This window comes from Glossina fuscipes, unplaced genomic scaffold, assembly GCF_014805625.2.
Source record: "Glossina fuscipes isolate IAEA_lab_2018 unplaced genomic scaffold, Yale_Gfus_2 3, whole genome shotgun sequence".
NCBI classification, from domain to species: Eukaryota; Metazoa; Arthropoda; class Insecta; order Diptera; family Glossinidae; genus Glossina; species Glossina fuscipes.
In genome coordinates this window covers 15,065,273-15,083,992 of record NW_023998417.1, presented here as the reverse complement: position 1 = coordinate 15,083,992, position 18,720 = coordinate 15,065,273, and the positions used below count along the sequence as shown (strand labels likewise).

General features: G+C 34.4%; 2 protein-coding genes across 10 annotated transcripts in view; one reads left to right on the top strand and one right to left on the bottom strand.

The window, feature by feature from the left end:
• LOC119634370 (tyrosine-protein phosphatase 99A) overlaps window positions 1-18,720 on the top strand; it is a 307,831-nt gene that overhangs the window by 283,736 nt on the left and 5,375 nt on the right. For all 7 annotated transcript variants that reach the window (XM_038028466.1, XM_038028462.1, XM_038028468.1 and 4 more), the window contains 4 exons: window positions 1,388-1,585; window positions 2,888-3,168; window positions 5,454-5,570; window positions 8,372-8,511. In XM_038028466.1, the coding sequence (XP_037884394.1) occupies window positions 1,388-1,585; window positions 2,888-3,168; window positions 5,454-5,570; window positions 8,372-8,511 (736 nt within the window). The remainder of the gene's footprint in view (window positions 1-1,387; window positions 1,586-2,887; window positions 3,169-5,453; window positions 5,571-8,371; window positions 8,512-18,720) is intronic.
• Window positions 511-18,720, bottom strand: part of LOC119634374 — a 29,576-nt gene continuing 11,366 nt past the window's right edge. Inside the window, exons 6-7 of one of the 3 annotated variants that reach the window (XR_005246955.1) lie at window positions 6,716-6,850; window positions 511-683 (exon numbers count right to left, since the gene is read on the bottom strand). The gene's annotated coding sequence lies outside the window, so the exon portion shown is untranslated. Of the gene's footprint in view, window positions 684-6,715; window positions 6,851-7,932; window positions 7,970-16,875; window positions 17,761-18,720 lie in introns of those variants that run through there. The other 2 variants (XR_005246957.1, XR_005246956.1) reach the window with 2 other exon arrangements.

Below are 18,720 nucleotides of genomic sequence, written 5' to 3'. Positions count from 1 at the left end.
TACGTCGCATTATCTACGCATGTAGACAATGACGTCATTGTCTACGTCGCATTATCTACGCATGTAGGCGTGGCATTATCTACGCATGTAGACAATGACGTCATTGTCTACGTTGCATTTTCTGCGCACGGCGTCATTGTCTACGCCGCATTGTCTACGCATGTAGACAATGGCGCCATTGTCTACGTCGCATTATCTACGCATGTAGACAATGACGTCGACTTTTTTTTTTACATGTAATACTTACATTTCTTACTTGCAAACGAATAACCAAACAAATTTATTTATTCTTGTTTTGTATTTTATTAAAACGAAATATTGTTTTATTATTATTACTTTTTTGATTATAATATTTCTTTATAAAATATAAATACAAGCAAATAAATCCAATACAATAAAAACTTAAATTAATTAAAATGAATAAAAATTTGTTTCTATTTACTGTACACGATAAAATTTGTGTTTGACGTAATCACAGTGAAGATTCAATTTGCTAAATGGTAGGTGTCCGAGACCGAATAATATTGAATAGCCAAGACCTGGTAAGCATATTAATTGATTCTAATAAAATCAACCTCACTTCTTATAATCCAGTTTAGAAAACCAAGTTTAAGTGTTGTAAGTATGATGTCGCGTCAGAAATTGTCGACCAGCATCATATAATTGGCACCAAATCGCGATATCTATAAAAAAGTTTGAGAAATAAAGATTAAAAAGTATTTTTTACATTACAGTACTAATAAGAAGAATTTTAAAAAAATTTACGAACAATTAATTGTAAGTGATTTTGGAATTATTTTTTAAATAAATAAAATTGATACTTGATCTAATGTATAGAGCAGAAGATAAAAACTGCCTTTTCTTTGTCATTTAGTTTGTAATATCGAGATCTTGCAAGGCTTGCATTCCTAAGGAATGTATTGTAGAGAGCGAAATTTATTAGACCAGTATTGATTGGTCCGTCTATCTGCGTGGTAACGTTTGAAAAATGCAAAAATTGGCAATGTGCGAGTCCGAGAGCTATCGATTGTAGTCCAAATCTCTAAGACTGGGTATAATTCGATCTAATGAACTGGTGCCTAAAAATGAGCTCGAAAATAGTCACCCTCTTCTAACAAAAATAAAGAATCTTTACCTTTTTCCAATTTAGGAATTTCCTAGATTTAGGATAACGTTAGGCCTTGCGTTTTTGGCAAAAGCACATTTTCATTTTAAGACGTGGCGTTTTCGACCAAAAAGGAAAATTTTTTGCTTTATAAGAGAAAATTTTCTTCCATCGTACTGTATCAACTTTTCTTTCTGTTCGCAATCCTATTCAAACAAGTTGATGTTTGCGTGTTTCGGATCGTAGCTAAAATGTTTATTGGCTTTTTTTCTTCTTTTGCAGTGCCAAGTAAACCTCTAAATTTAACGGTATTAGATGTGACATCTTCTAGCATCACAATGTCTTGGCTGCCGCCTAAAAATCAAAATGGCGCAATTGCTGGCTACCATGTTTTCCACATACATGAAAACCAGACTGGCGTAGAAATTGTCAAAAGAAATGCTGCAGATTCTGTCATCCGCTTTGAACTGCCAAAACTAAGTAAGTATGAGAGCGTAGAGGTATTACAGCGAAAATGTTGAAAGGGAGAAATTAATTTACAGTTATGCAAATGTCACACCGCAGGCTAAAATAAGCTTTTCTTCAAATACATTAATTGACATTAAATTATGCTGTTTAAGGGTGAATTTCCCTGCCTTCCCGTTTTCTCTGTTGCTTTTTTTTGCAGCGAAAACACACAACAGTCCTAGTTAATCCCAATTATGATAAACGACACATATACGTTAGTATGTTTTTATTATGCCCACCAACGAAAGTTGAGAGTGCAATGAATTTGTCGCTCCGTTTGCGACACCTACGCACCACGCACAAGAGACATTGTAGATGAGCGTAACTTTCCGATCCCATTTAAGTCTGCGTCCGTCTTCCTTACTTTCTTCATTCCTCGTCTATTGTCTATTGTCTACTAACTGGCGCAGAAATCATGCAGAAAACGAAAGGGGAAACTTCCAACTCATAGCAGGCACTAGCCTGCAGAAACTTAAATGAAAGAACAAAAACAAAAGACGTCTAACTAACAACCTATAACAACCTATGGTGGTTGTTACAAATAGTTCCCAGATTTGGCTGAAAGGCTAATGTAGAAATGCTCCCAAGGGCCACCTGCCACGCCCAAATTTTGTAAAAAGAGTGCGCAATCGTAATGTAATAGTTCGAAGTGGTGGGTGTTAAAGGTTCGTTCTTAGGCGAGTATAAGTTTTTTAATTATTTTTTACTATGCATCCACGCGGCGCTTACGTGCATGTACTGATAGAGCCTCGAGATCGCTTTATGTTTCATTATAAATAGCATTGTATGCCCATTAATGTCAAAGTCGCTAAAGCCAGATTCACTGGTTGTCGTTGGCTATTGTGGCCAATAACTGTCAGATGATAATCTCTTTAAATAGTTTAAAGCATGTCGATCATACACCCACCGGTGGCAGTTGCTTTTACACAATACACACATAGCCACAACGCGTGGTATAAGGTTTCAGTTGAATTTTCTTCTTTTTTTTTTTTTTAATTCGCGCGCATAGTCATGTGTTCGTACATAATTAACAACTCATACACATGAATATTTACAGAATAACAGCAAAACGAGCTGCCTGTGCTTGTGTACGCTTCTACGCACACCTAACATGAGTTGACTTGTGACAATTATTAAATGCGCGAATTTAAAGTTAATTAATGCTCTTAATATTTATTGTTTAAAAATTAATAACAACGATACGAGTAGCAGCAGCTTAATCTTTATAAACTTTTGAAAAAATACAAAAAAAAAAAAATATGTTTTCTTTTACAGAGCCTTTTACTGAATATCGTGTAATCGTTAAAGCGTTCACCACCAAAAATGAAGGTGACTCTTCAGATCAGATCATCCAGCGCACTGATGTGGCGGGACCAAGTGCGCCAATCGTTGTTAACTTAACATGTCATTCTCAGGATTCGTTAACCATACGCTGGAAACGCCCACTTGAATATTATAATAACATTGACTTTTATGTCATTAAAACAAAAATTATTGGCCAAGATACGCATCGTGATATACGCATCAACGCGTCGGAAAAGGAATTGGAAACAGCAGTACGTATAAATTTGAATTAAGTAAAATGTCTGCCCATACTTAGCCACAGTCATTCGTATAAGAGTATTAACTCGATGTCATAAGAAAGTTAGACATGAGCAGTGAAAGAAAAACATGCCGAAAAACCATTACGTAAACAGTGTGCACTCTACGCATTCTTTAACCACTACGTACACTTGCATGCATGGTACGTAGAAGCTGCATAGCTACTAAAAAGCAACTATAAGGACATTACGTAGATATTAAGTAAAACATCACATAGATATTACGTCGATTTTGCGTGGATAGAGACCACGTAGATTTCTATCTACACGTAAGCAAACGTACGTAAAGATATCCATCCATCTCGTACGTGAAGATATCTCTCTATTATCTGCATAATGTATATATGTAGATATTAGGTAGGCGCTAAGTAAACAACACGTAGATAAATACCTACGTATGTGTAGATAGACACCCACGTGTTATTTATCTGCGCAATATCGACGTAATATGTACCTACATAATGTTTATTTAATATCGATGCAATTTCTACATAGTAACGAAAGAGTGCATAAAGTGCACTCTACATATCATAGGTAATAGGTAGACATTATTTAGTGGTTACTCATTGTCTATCTATTATCTACATGCTATCTACGTAGTATCTTCAAATTTGAAAACTAAGACATAAGACATTTATAAAATTATTACTAAAATTGCGTAGATATCATAACTAATCGATTATGAATGAGAAAGATGGTCGCTCACTGCGAAAACAAAGCGCCACCGAATGTCTGTCGACAAATGACTTTGACACAAATCATTTGCTCCATCGAACAAGCGACATTAAGATTGCTCGAAACAATGCATTTGAATTTATGCGTTTGGGAAAAAGGTACATTTTTTGTCGCCAGCCTGTGTGCCAGGATACTAAAGGAATAAGAATATCAGCTTTGAATATATAGAAAAATGGATGTTGTGACCGCGAAGCTGCTAAATTGACTGACCGAGTTCTGAATATGTGATTTATTTAGCATATACGAAGCCAATTATTGTTGGCAAGTTAATTATATTACGCAATATATTTGACATTTCCTGAAGGGTTGGCTATAGCATGCACACATAAAATAAGTGAGAAGGTTATATTTGGCGGGGGCCGAATCTCGCATACCAGCCGCTTAAACACTTGCTCCGCACAAGATTTTAATGTAGAAGAAACCGGTTTTTTTTTTGAAACTCCCCAACACTTTATCTATCAAACGTCTACCACAATTAAATCATAACTAATATACTTTGTTGCATTCTACTCTCCAATCCCTTTCATTTGATACCTATATCGAAGGTAAGTCGTGGTGTGAAGCCATCAGGTCGGGATGTCTAGCATATTCATCTTAAAATTAATCCATTTTTAAGCAGATAATATATGCAACATTCATGAGGGAAATGTACAAAATAGTTTTAAACATTCTGTCTTGTTTGCCTTATGGATAAATAAGCACAAAGTGAAAAAAATAAAATTTAATCACTTAGAACTTTGTGTGGGCATGTCCAATTTTTTCCATTTTTTGGACATGAAGAGTACAGTGTTTTGTAAAAATAAATGTGGAAATTATCAGCCTTCTAACTACTATTGCTTCGGAGGAAGGAGCAAAACTCTGCAAGTTTTTGCTAAGTGAAGGGGAATTGCGTTCACTTTATGCTGCAGTGCGGGCTCCTGCTGACCAATTTGACCCATTTTCAGTACCAGCCTGCATGCAATGTTTCTGCCAAATTTGAAGTCGATGTCTTCAATGTTGCAACCAAGAGCGTGCCGGCAAAACACACACCGTACAGACACGCAGACCGGCAGGCATGGCTTAATCAATTCAGAATTTAATGCTGATCAAAAATACACATACTCTGAAGCTTTCATAATTTTTTGTGAAAAAACAAAAAAAAAAACAAAATGGGTGTACCGCCCTTCCATCCCTTCCGTGGTGGGTATAAGAAGAAGTAAAAGAAATCAAATAAATGCGTAGACCTTTGCTTTTATGAGCAACGATACAATAACTATGTGCAGTACTTGGCACTTTTAACCGATTCATTCTTATATAAATATTTTCTTTTCTTTTTTTTTTTTTTTTGTTGCTTTTTATGTTAGATATGAGGAAATGGTTTCTTTCAGTTAAATGAAAAGCATAGCATATGAATACAATATATGTATATATATATATATATATATAGAAATGCATGTAAATGTAAAATTTAAATAAATGAAAGACAATATATTTTATTATCTTTATCTCTTTTGAATTGCTTGCAGATGATTATACAAAATCTGACTGTATTTCAACTATATGAGGTTAAGGTAGCAGCTGGGACAACCAGTATTATAAATCCAAAGAAAATTATTTTAGGAAAATTTTCCGAAAGCAGAAAGGTATGTATCATGTATCCTTAAAATAGGATATATAGCATATAGAGTTAAAATATAATTCACTTTTCTCTCTTGCATATCTAAAATTCTGGTCACACACTTAATATTTGCATACTGAACAAGGGAAGGGGAAAAGAACGTTACATATCGAACAAATGAAAATAAATTAAAACTATTGAATGTAACAGATAAATAAGAAAACTGGTACCCGTATCGGGATGAATCTGAAATGGCCACATCCTGTCTGATCTATATGTCTACATATAGAAAAGCAAGCAAGCAAGCAAGCAAGGTTCTTCCTTGATTTTGATCGATTCAGTTTAATGATTGAATCCTTTGCTTCTGATAGATACTAGAGCTTAATAGTGTGCAATGTGTGGATGAACTTTATATGCGCTTAACTTCAGCTTTGCGCCCCAATACCCTGATAGTACCATAGACTATTCGTTCTTTAACGGTCATTATGGCTCTCGTATCAGCCATCAGCAGACCAGCAAAGGTATCAATCAATCTTAGTTGAATGTATACCTAATGTAATAGTGAATCAAACATTTCGAACTTCTCATTAATTTTCTGCCCTAAACAAATTTTGGAAAACAATTTCCTCGTAATCACCCAGTCCAGCATTTCAAGCGCAGACACTTACTTATGCAAATGATAACTAACTATACCGTAACGATAACAAATTCATTCATTCATTCGTTTGGCCAATTATAAGAAGTAATTTACAAATTCATAAGCTTAATATGGCATCACAATGATCTACTGTTTTCCATATTTAAGATTTATTACCCAAACGAAAACGAACCAAATAGATTGAGTTATCTATAAAGATTATAAATCATAAGAGAGGACATGACACCTATGCAAACGCATCCTTAGCCATTCAGCGTAGCTACCCTGCCTAGCCTTGAATTTCTATATAAGTGGCCAGAATCTAAATCATGCATTCTCGTCAGCCTATTTTTGCGCCCATCCGCACATGTGTGCATATCTTCAAATATATTACTTAGGCTGGCAATGTGATGGAAGAATTTCATATAATTACCATAAATTTTTAAAGACTTTTCAAAAGTTTCTTAAAGTTTAATTAATGCCATAACATATTACAATATACATAGGCCTCTAAGCTCCTCACAATGAATTACCTGATTTTTGCAGGGTCAGATAACAGTGTAGTTGTGTGGTGTAAAAATGCATTCATCTCATCCCTTCGCCATTAGCTTTGTCAATCTATAAAAATGTTCCCTGCTCCGACTTGGGGAGAAGCAGTGCACCATTTTCTGGAATTTTTAGAGGATATAAAAATATTTATTGACATTACTTCACGTTTTGTTACAAAAATTTACTACGCAAACATAAAGTAAGAACAAATCTGTTCTCCACATTTATGTGCAAGTATCAAATACGAAGAAGAACGATTCACAAAATTAAACGATTGTCTGTCTGTTGTCTAAGTCACCTTAGAGACAACGGGTTTTTTCATTGCACCAAAGCAAAAAACAACATAAGATTTCTAGCAAAACGGACATTCAACACGAGCGGACACAAAGTGTACTTAAACATAAGAAACAAACCGTTTCCCGTATGCTAGTTGCAAGAACATATTCATTGCTTTCCTTTTAAAAACTCTCACAGTAATACGCTTTTCTTTTCTGCTCCTTGCTTTAGTGTACGGCTAAGTCAGTTCAGTCCTTGTATGAAGAACGCCTTTAGATGCAAATAAAATTCGAAAACTCACACTTAAGGTCGACGTCTATTATGTGCAAGCGTGAGTTTATTGTTTGAAGTCATTGCGTGGATCGAGAACGAGATAAATTTCTCGTGTCCTTAAGAGAAAAATTTGATGCAAATTTTATCTACCATTTTTGCCTGTCACAGAAATTACAACAACCACAGGTGGCACAGTTAATAACCGTTCAACAGCTAAGAGAATATGTCTAGCTAGCTTACCAGGTTTCCGAAGTTTGTTTTCAATTTATATCTGCAGAGTAGCACTACTATCATCCGCATCAAACGTAATTCATGCGTAAATAAATAAAACGCAGCAAAGGCAGCGGTTGTAATACACAATATGTATTCCGTTCGAGTTTTCATGTTTGTTTTGCAGGTGTAAGTTGCCCGTGTTCTGTTTATAAAAACATAAATAATTTTCCATCAAAGTCGCTGTTTCTCTTTCGGTTTGGTGTGTTCCCAACTTCCGGTAGCGTTCGTTTGCTGTGTACGCCTGCCTGTCTTAGGATATATCTATGTGCTCGTTTCGTAAAACAGTTTCCGTTTTCCTTTTGTCGAGCAGATATTAACTAAAGCTTACAATTGAAACTCCATCCTGTCCTTTTTTTTTTATTTTTTTTTTTTTTTTTTTATAACTTAGGATGGATTTACGCGATGGCACCGGAAAACTAAAAGGAAAATATTTTAAAAACTATAATATTTCTTAAGGGGAAGAGACGAAAGAGACGAGGGGAAGAAAGTATGATGAAGACGCGAGAAGGAAAATTACTTTTATAGGACAATTTCTTTTAAGCAAAATTAAATAAATTCTTTGACACATACAGCAAACAAATCCTATGAACTTTGTTTCATTTTATTTGTTTATATTAAAAAAGTGTTTGTTTTGCTCTTCTTTTGCATTTGGAATGATGGGAAGAGAAGAAAGAAAGTTACTATGCATTAATTTTGCGATTCATTGCCTAAACTTTTGCCATTTATAAACTTTTAAATATCTTAATTTGTCGCATGGACGGCCGTTTTTCATTCAGCAGCAAATTCTCGTTTTCATTATCCCGTTGTCGTGTTTTCAGATTGGCTTGCAGCCGAACTGCGAGAAGATTCAGCCTCTGTTGCGACAATCGCACAATGACTACAACTTAGCCGTTTTGGTTGGCATCATTTTCAGTTGTTTCGGTATCGTCTTGATTGTTATGGCTTTCTTTTTATGGAGGTAAGTGGTGTTCCTTTAACGTTTCCTTCTCTATATATAATTATGTATGTATCGCCGATGTTCTCTCTCTTTCTCTCTTCCTCTCAAAAAAAAAAAAAAGAAGGAGAATCTTCTCCCAATCTTAAGTAAAACACATTGTACTAATTGAAGGAAAGTCTTCCTCATAAAAGTGAATGAATAAGTATGAACATCCATACATATCTATGTGTGTATGCGTACACAGTTATAATTTGAAATTGTAGTGAAATTTGCGGTAAAATCCGGCAACAATACAATGGCAATGAGGGGAAAGAGAACCATAATAAGCGGCAAAGCTCATTAAATTTATGATTATTGCAAATTTATAGAAGTTTCCTTTGTTTCTTTCCTTCTTTCGCTGTAGAAGAAGTAATTCTTAGACGAGCTAATAAAATACATTTTCCGGTTTAAATACCATTCTCATTATTGGTTAAAGGTCACTCACACATTCTTAAGGCAAAAAATAAAGAAACTGAGCGTATCTGAGTTATTATATTTTTAAATTAAAATTATATAGTTACTGCACAAATTAATATAAATTTAATTAATCGTTCGAAACAAACGATACGGAAATTATATGTTCTTTATCTTTAAAACTCGCATTGACTATTTACAACTGAACGCATATTTTCTCTCTAAAGCGAGTCCCTCTAAGTGAAACGAATATTGGTAGCGTTAGTGTTGGGCATAAAGAGTTCACTTAATAACTTATGCCGATATATTAGGTATCTGCTCGCTTGCTCGCTGAATCAAAGAAACACTCATGACACTTTTAAGGTAGCGTAACCTTGGTAGCATTAGTTCTATATGTCTACGCACCAGTGCGTGTGAAAGGCGTTATTCCTTAGATAGTTAAAAAGCAAACCTTCTGAACTTTTGCAAATTCAATCAAAAGCATGGTAGTGTTATGAAAGTGTGTCACAAAACTCTACAAAAAATAATTTATTTTACAATATTGCCTGCGGTAAGCCGGCAACGCCGCCCGGGCTTTTCAAAAACGATATTTATAGTAGAAATGCTTTGCAAAATCAGCAGCACGCAATTGGGTTATCTGTTTCCGCCGTCGAAGTTGGGAACTTCAGTGAATGTGGTTTACGGCAATGTGGAGAAAAAAGAATCGTAGTTCAAGACGGATGAAGCTGCATAAGCCATTTCCAAGCCAAAGCATCATTACCTGCTCCACTCTAAGCAGACGATCGATCCCGCTCTTCAAAGTTTTATCAAATTTAAGCAATTTTCGTGAAAAAACGTGACAAACACATTTCCTTTGATCCATTATTTTCCCATTCAACAATACGTTTGAATGTTGAAATAAAGCGAAGGTTCTCACAGCCTAATCTAGGCCATTGCGAGATTTGTCTCAAATGTCATGCTCTTTAATTGTCTCCGAATGAATTTCCGTAAATTAGGAAAGAGAATGCAACGACATCTTCTTATTTTATCCATTAAATGCATATGTAGGAAATAAATAAGCCATAAGTACATATAAGTACATAAAAGAAGAAGAATTTTTCTAGTTTCTCTCACTTATTCTTCAGAATAATTTTGCGCGCTTTCATTTTTTATAACTCATTTCTCCGTAATTGCTTTTCACTAATTTAAGAATATTCTTCCTTTTATGCAAATAATGAAAAGTGACTTCAAAAACTTTCCTAAATAATAGGATTGATAATAATTTGCATAGAAAATAGCGAATATTGTGCAGACGAAATGATGGCGAAGTGAAGTTAAAGAAATGGAAAGAATGCCCTAATAATTTGCAACAATAAAGTTACCATGATCATGGTAATTGAAGTTTTTCTTCTTTTTTTTTTTTTTAAACGCAATTCCACCAAAAAAACTAAACAACAAAAATGTAATAAAGAGAAACAAACTAGAAAAATCTACGCTTTACACCCTCCTTATCATCTATCATCATGTAAAAAGCCCCGAAAATTTGTGCAAGGCATGTGCGCTATATTCGCTAACATTTGTGCGACTTTGAAAATGAAAAGGGGAAGAAAGAGGTGCGGACAGCGGTTTTTTTATTTAATCGGCCTAGTGCACCACCGCTGCACATCGTGTGAGTGAGCAGGTAATTTATGAGCGATCTAATGCTCATGCAAATCTTTTTTTCTAAATTGATTGATTATTAGCTTGTAATGCAAAGTGCGGACATGAAGAATGAAACGAACCAAGTCTTAATAATAATGAAACGTTTAAAAGTTAAAAATGAAAAGAAAAATTAAAAATGTAATCATTGAGATGAAGAGAGAAGATGAAAACAAATGAAAAGAATGTAACTGACACAAGCAAACTATATATATATAGCGCTATAAACACGAACACATCGCAAGCATATGGAAAGACTGCAGTTTTCCACAATGAACGCAATAACGATATTAAGCTCTCAGCATAAACTCTCCTAACATTAACAACTACATAGAGTACAAATTCGAAATTCAATTATAATTATTCGATGATAATTGTATCGGTACTCCTTGAGCTAAATTAGTTGTGAGACTTACTTATATATTCGTGCGTCAACATCCATTTGTTCACTAAGCGCAGCGAAAAGCGATAGGATCAGAGGCGGCTTTTAATAAATCTAAACGACACTTGTAACGAATGTCGCACTCTTCGAAAATATTGTAGAACAATAGAATTTGCGCTTACTCTTGAAAGACTTTCATCAAATCTGCTATATTTTGTTTGATACCTGGCAAAATGGACTCTCGGAAGAATTAAAGTTAGTCTACCTTTTATGCTGTTACGCTATCAATGAGTTGAACTAACGTATTTAGCAAGCAGCCTTCTTATCATTTTAGAAAAAGTTTGTGAAAAAAGTTGACAATCAATGCAACAAATTTCCTTTTTTTAGTTTTCTCTGAAATTATTAAACCATAAGCGACGAAGCGTTTCGTTAAAATGTATAAAAAATGTTCTTTGTAAAGAATATACAAAAAGGGAAAGAAAAAAGTTTTTTCATTATTAAATCAACAACTCGTTTTGCTCTCTAAAACGGAGAAGAGTGATTCAGTGCGTATAGGAAAAGCGGAATAAAGAGCCGCACAGAGTAACTGGTGGAAAAAAGAATTCTTTAAAAAAAAAAAAAAAACTTGAAAAGATTTTCCATTAAATAAAACCATTGAGTTAAGTGGTTGACAGAATTCTAACAGAGTTCGTGACGGAGAGCCAAAGATTTTTAAATGAGAACAGACGGAAAAAAATTCATCCCCTCTGCCGCCTTTCATCGAACTAGTTACTGCCCATGTAGAAAGAAGTACCGAATAAACTGCACGGCAAACAACTATAGAAGAACTGCGAGAACGAATGAACGGATGAGTGAATCATCTCATGGTCGTCATCATTTAATTGCATTAAAATAAAAATTAACTCTTTTCATACGCAAAACACATCATAAAAGAAGGTTTAAAGTACAAGGCAAACTCCCGCACACACGCCCGACCGACCGCGAACATAAACAAAACAGAAGCGTAAATGGCAATTGGCATTTTCTGCTCTCCTATCAAACATGGGACTCGAACTCGAAAACAAAAGTTTTCCCCGAAAAACAAAAAATCTAAATTCTTAGATAATAACATGAGCTGCAGATGCCTAAGCCGCCGAGGACGCTACCGCTGCAATTGAAATTCCGGCAAACAAAAACTAATAAAAACTTGTTGAAAATTATAAAAAATGCAAACATAATAAAAATTAATTAAATCTTTTCAAACAAACGTAAACACGAATAAAATAAAAAGAAATAAAAAAACTACAGAGAATTAATTCCATAGAAATGTGAAAAGAATCCATAACCAGTAAAAGGTTTTTGAAGTGTGTTGATAAAGTCCTTCATCCAGCAACCGAGTTGATTTTCCTACGGAAAGCAATTTTTATTACATTTATTAGATTTATGGTTATATTGTGTTTTACAAAAAGAGACCAAAGTGATACGTTCTCCTCTTTTTTTTGTTTTTTTTTTTTTTTTTTTTTTCTGTATATTAAATTAAAGTTATTTTATATATAAATATTTTATAAATGAAAAGACTAAAAAAAAAAAATATATATTTATGTGTAAATATATTTTTTTTTTTTTTTTTTCTACAAATATAGTGTTATTAATCTCAAAGCTTTTAAAATTGTATACCCGACTGAATGTGTTTAAGGCGAGATTCAATGGAAACAATCTATGCTATCGGGAGATTTTAGAGGATCGCCTAAATAATACAAACTCTGTCATAACGTAAGGTAGAGTGCGCACACGAAGCGGGAAGTGAATGAAACTTGAAGATCGTTTTTCCTTACCTTTACCAAAATAACGATGATAGTCGACAAGGAACATGAAGGATAAAGGGATAAAAAGTACGGTCAACCTTAAGCCAAAGTCACTTGTAAATCAAAGAATTCTCAAAACCTCGCTACAATCCGCAGATCTTTTCAGGAGAACCTTTCGATATCTACAACAACAATAGTTAACTGTAACTAGTCTACTGCTACTAGTTAACTTCTAGGCGGCCGATCAAGTAATTCAAACAAATAATCAGGAGCCCAAAAAAGCCAGCCCTAGATTGAAAAGTTCGAATGCTAAAAGCAGTTCCTCTGAAGCGCCGTCAAGTTCGTTGTTATCAACATTTCGTGATGCTCAAAGTGCCATAAAAGAGGGAGTAGGTCGGGTAAACTAAATTACGGAGGGAGTAAGAGCGAGTTCACTTCGGGCGCAGCCCTCGAAATAATGATTATTATAAGCGGGATGCGTTCGTTACTTGATCAAAGATCACAATAACTAAAATGATCTTAGCTGAGCTCACTTGTCAATTGTTCAGGCTACATTAGGCTCTATTTACGTATTGTCCTTCTTCAGGACATTTTCTCATTTAAGCGCGAATTCTATTGTTTATAATTGAATGTTGCGAAAAGTGCAATTAACTCGTGAAAGTCGTCACGACGTCGATTATCATAATTTTCGGTAATAATGTCGCCGTCCTTTGCTATTGTGAGACGCTGGTATCACGAGCTTAGTCGTGGCCACCATTTGCCGTTCAACGAAAGCCGTAGAGGTCGCCTAAAGCGTAAATAGTTTCCAAGGTGTAGTAAATCTTGGCAATGCATTTTAATCTAATTTTTCGAATGTTCAGTAACATGGGCCCGAGATGTCAAAAGCAGAGTATGTGAATAGTTCGTAATATACAAAGGCACTTGTACATGAACAAAGCGTTCTTTCCCTCCCCTAAGTGCTTCTTCTTATTTGAATGCTTTGGTGAATATTTCAGACCAAATTTATTCAAATACCCAAAGTTTCACATGATCTGACTTGTTCCTTTTTACTTGTCCTTCCTTTTTTCTGTGTGCTTGTATATTTATATTTTATCTTTGATGCGTTTGTTTACAATTTCATTGACTTTTTCCTTTTTATACTTATAAACTTTAGTTTAAGTTGGCTTTATTTTTTTTAGGTTATGTGTATGTGTGTGCCTGCATGTGTTTATACATTTCACAATTCTACTTAAGATTTTTCGTATTGAACTTTATTTTTTTTTTTTTTTTTGTTACTTTGTGAACCATCAACAAGATCGGGAATGAAACTTTTTTTGAGGTTAAAACTTATGCCAAAGTAAACTTTTTTTACTCTTTCGGATTTTTTATTATTCCGTTGAAAGATGAACAAACGTATCTGAGCGTGAGATGGTGATGTTGGCAGACATTTTTTTAATTTTTCTTTCTTTTTTTTTTATCTTTTTACTTTAGTTTTAAGCATAATACGGTAGTTTTTGGCGAATTCCTCCGTAAGACTAAAGGAAACAAAAAACATTGTTATTTATAAGTTTATAAGAAGTTGCTTTGATTTTTCTACTGTGCAAAATGTCATCTCCGTACTTTGTAAAGTTTGTTGTAAACAAAATTAGTCATCATAACACACAAAGGATTTATTGATAATATCACCAAAAAAAATTAAATTTTAATCGAATCAGCATCGGGAACTCGCGTGTACTTAAGTATACTTAAATTACCCGATTCACGTGTTACGTGCCTTGCGCTCTCTATATATGGTGTTCTCATGTTCTCAAAGTAACAAAGCATGCGAAATAGCTGAACTTGATCCAGTCACATAACTTGTACGCCAATTGCACAAAGACGCGTTGTAGTCAAGTATAGGATTGTTCGCAGGAATCGTCTCTAACGATGAAACGATCAAATTTTTATAGGGAATTTTCTAATGATAAAATGTTTCCAATAGTAGACAGAGTAGATGAGGGGAGGGTAGGATAACGCGAATTCACGAATTCCGATACTAATAATCAAGAAGAAATGCGTTGTTTGTGTTATGGGAAACGTTTACATACATGTATACCTAGCGTAATAGCCCTAATTCCAATCTAATGACAGCAGCATGTTAGGACGTTTGTTTATGTCATCGAAATTGCTGTGAAGAATAAAAAAGGTTTTGTTCATTTCAGACGACTTCGAAAATCGAAAAAGTTGCTTGAAAGAAAAAGCAAACAAGTTCAAAACAAATGGTCAACTAATTTTATTTGAAACTTTTCTTATATCAATACACTGCGATGTATGTGTACTACGTGCACAAGAACCATGTTAGAAAAGGAGAAACTTTCTTCAGTATTAGCCATGAAAAGCCACCGAAAGCAACAAAAGTGTACATAGTGCACAAATAACTTTCTGCTTACTCATCAAATGGAAAAGTTTCTTGATATACCAGACAGACAGACAGACAGACAGACAGAGAGACGTTGAACAATTAAATCTGAGTAATAAACGAAATGCAACAAGCTCATGCATTACACTATTGCCTTACGTAAGAAAAGAGAGGGTTAAGTTTTCTTGTTAATTAAAACAAACAAAACCCAATTTCCTCACGTATCTACATCTATCTGGCTATCATATTTTACATATATATACGTATATATATACATATAAGGCGTAAAAAAAAAAAAATTAAAATAAATGAATCAATTCCAAGTAGTGGAAGAGAGCGGCAAATAGAGGGAATGGGGGACTAAGAAGAGAGCAATATCTATTCTTGATCTCTTGGTCGAATGTGTAGACTCTTTAGTTTATGAGAAGACTTCTGTATATGAGAACGTTTCTCTCTTCTTCGCTTTGCTGCTGGTTCGATCGCAATAAAACCAAATTTGCCGTAAATCCCTTTAACGCGAATCTTGGAAAATGTTGTCACAAAATTTTCATGTTTTTCTTGTAATTACGCAACTTTATCACCACAGTAGAAATTACAGATACCTTGATGATAATTGGTGTTAATGCAAGCTGCACTCTTGCTTACAATAAATTAGTCGGTCAGGATATCTTGTGGATTTTTCCTATTAATCTCTTACTCTTCGACCCAATTACTTTTAGGTTAAATGTCCGAATTTCTGGAAGAATCTGAATAAATCACATTTTAGAGAAACTTGCGTCCGCTATAAATACATTGTGTAGGTAATTACATTGTCGCTCTCTTCTTTTTCTCAACACTGTGCTTTCAAAAAAAATATATATATATATATTAAGAGAAAAATTGTGTATCCGCCGCTAGTTTATCATATATGAACGATTTGCTGCACAATTGTGTTGAGAACAACAACGATCGCGTCAACCAGTTGTTAAAGTGATCATCGTGTGTTGTGAGCTTAAGTATTATTAAATGTAATCAATGGGCGGCAATCGATGAGAGGCTTCTAACGGGAGGACAAAATCGCGCTAATAATGTGCAAAAACAAAAGAAAAAGTAAAAATCATAGTTCGAAACGTGCACTGCAAGTTATGCCACAAATTGCACAAAACAGCAAATAATTCCTGAAGTACTCAGATAGCAAAGGCCACAGAAATGAATAGAAGTAAACGAACAAGAAAAGAAAAAAAAATTCGTGAGATCTCAGTCTATTTGTTGCAAATGTAAAAATTTCTAAAACGGAATATTTACGAAAATGTCCAATTGACGATGCTCGTATTAAGAGTAGTGGAAGCAGAAAAACGAAAAAAGGTCTAGCCACCCACTATGGAATTTATTTATGTCAAATAGTCAAGTAAAGTTGCTCTTGCAATAATTCTGGTCAGGTGACGCAATATCCGACAGAACAGCGTATAAAAAGAAAATAAAACTTCGTGCTTGGAATTTTAAACGTTTATCAAATCTCAAATTTAATTTATATGTAATGCATACATGAACGCAAACATATACGTGAAAAAGGAAGTGACAAATTGGAAATTGTCGTTGACAGAGGAAGGAAAAGGGGAGACAAGCGCTTCGTATTCGTGTTTCAACGTAATGTCTCAAAAATTGCTAAAATTCTATCGACCGGGAAAAATCAAAGCTCAACCTGCTAGCAACTGGTTTACGTAAGTTTCCCAAACGATATTTGTACACATATAAACTTTTGCTACAATCGCAAAACGATGTCGAACGGTTGTGTCACATTTATTACATTTATTGCCATCATTATTTAATGAAATTAATATTCGTGTGTTTGTTGTGGGCAACGTTATCTAAACTTTTACGCTTTTGTACCTACTTATCTACGAATAAAAATATTTTAGTTATACCGATAACATTTTTTGTACGATTATTATATGAAATCCAATCTTTCTCGGGCACGAATCGAGGCATGGCTGTTCCTCGTAGCTAGCGTCGAACTGAATCGCTTATGCCAGATCTCTATGAGTTCTCACTCGTTCATTGTACCTTTGCTGTCGTAGTGAAACGCTCGAAAGTAGAAATATGTAGCTAAGTCTATGTCTTACGCTAACAATTCGAGATGAGGTGACAATTCGACCTTAACACGAAGCAGGTGCATCCGATATCCAATGGAATTTTTTCGCCAATCCATGATTTGTACATATTAAATTTCGGGCATCACGGTTATCTCGGGAAGTCTCGGCAAATTGATGATGTTCACGCAAAATGTAATATGTAAAATGTACCCGTAACCGTGCATAGTTGGTTTTTATACTGAACAAAGGATGTAATTATGTCCATCATTTCAATTAATCCTCTCTTAAGAGCTTGTCGAAAGCGTCGACGCTCATATCGACAATTCGTCTGACTGACTACGCATGAAAGTTAGAAGTTGAGTGACCCATTTAAAATACGATCCAACCTGTTTAGTGGGTTCTGCGTCTGCATTGGTGCAGATCGATGACAAATAGCCGTTAGCGAGTTTTGCAGAGATTATCTATATATACGTAACGTAATTTTAGCATATTCTTGCTTTCGTATTGTTGAATAAAATTGGTTGCCTGCTTTTCGGCGCATTTCCGCACATAATTTTATAAGAGCCATTGAAACAAAATATATATATATATACAAAACATTTAACGACGCAACGGATTAAAAATGTAATTTATTAACAAGTTAAAATCACTTGAGCTTTAAAGATCTCAAGTAACCTTAAGTGAAATAATATTTAACACATAAAAATTTTAACAAACTTGAAGTCATTAAAAAGATTTAGGGCATAAAATATATTTCAAGCAAAGTAACTTAAGCATGCTAAGAAAGCAAGCAAACACAAAAAAATGTACACAAAAATGGAAAGAAAGGAGAATTCTCGCGTCAAAATGTATGTAAGCGTACATATGTAAAGTGTATCTTAGAAGAAATGGAAAGAAAAGAATTTGGAACTGGTGAAGAATAAATGTAAATGAATACAGCAAATAAATGCATAGAATAACTTGTAGGTTGAGTGTGTATTTGAGAAAATAAGCCAACCGTAACAAACAAAAGCTAAATTCTATTTAAAATTCTATAAAAAATAAACTTATTGAAACTGCTGCGCAATAAAAACAATAGAAACAAAGGTAACACCTACTACAAGACCATCATCAGCAATAAAACAAAACCGAACAACCATATCATGAATTATGATCAAGGGGGGGGGAATTAGTATTGTTCTTGAACACACACAAGCTCCATTTGCGGCAACGGAACATACTAAATTCATTTTATTTCAATACAATTCGAATAAATAAATAAGTGAGCGCGCAATTCCGAATCGATATTCGATGCTTATATCCGTTTAATCGTTCATTTGTTCCCCGTTCCGAAGATATTTCGATTACTCCGATGCATGAGTGAAACCGGAAAGTGTAAATGAGTGTCATATATATTTGGTTGTAATTTCGTTTCCTATAAGTTTGGATCGAGCTCGACGAACTAATTATGCAGCTGCAAGCAAAGACAATTTTAAAATAATTTCC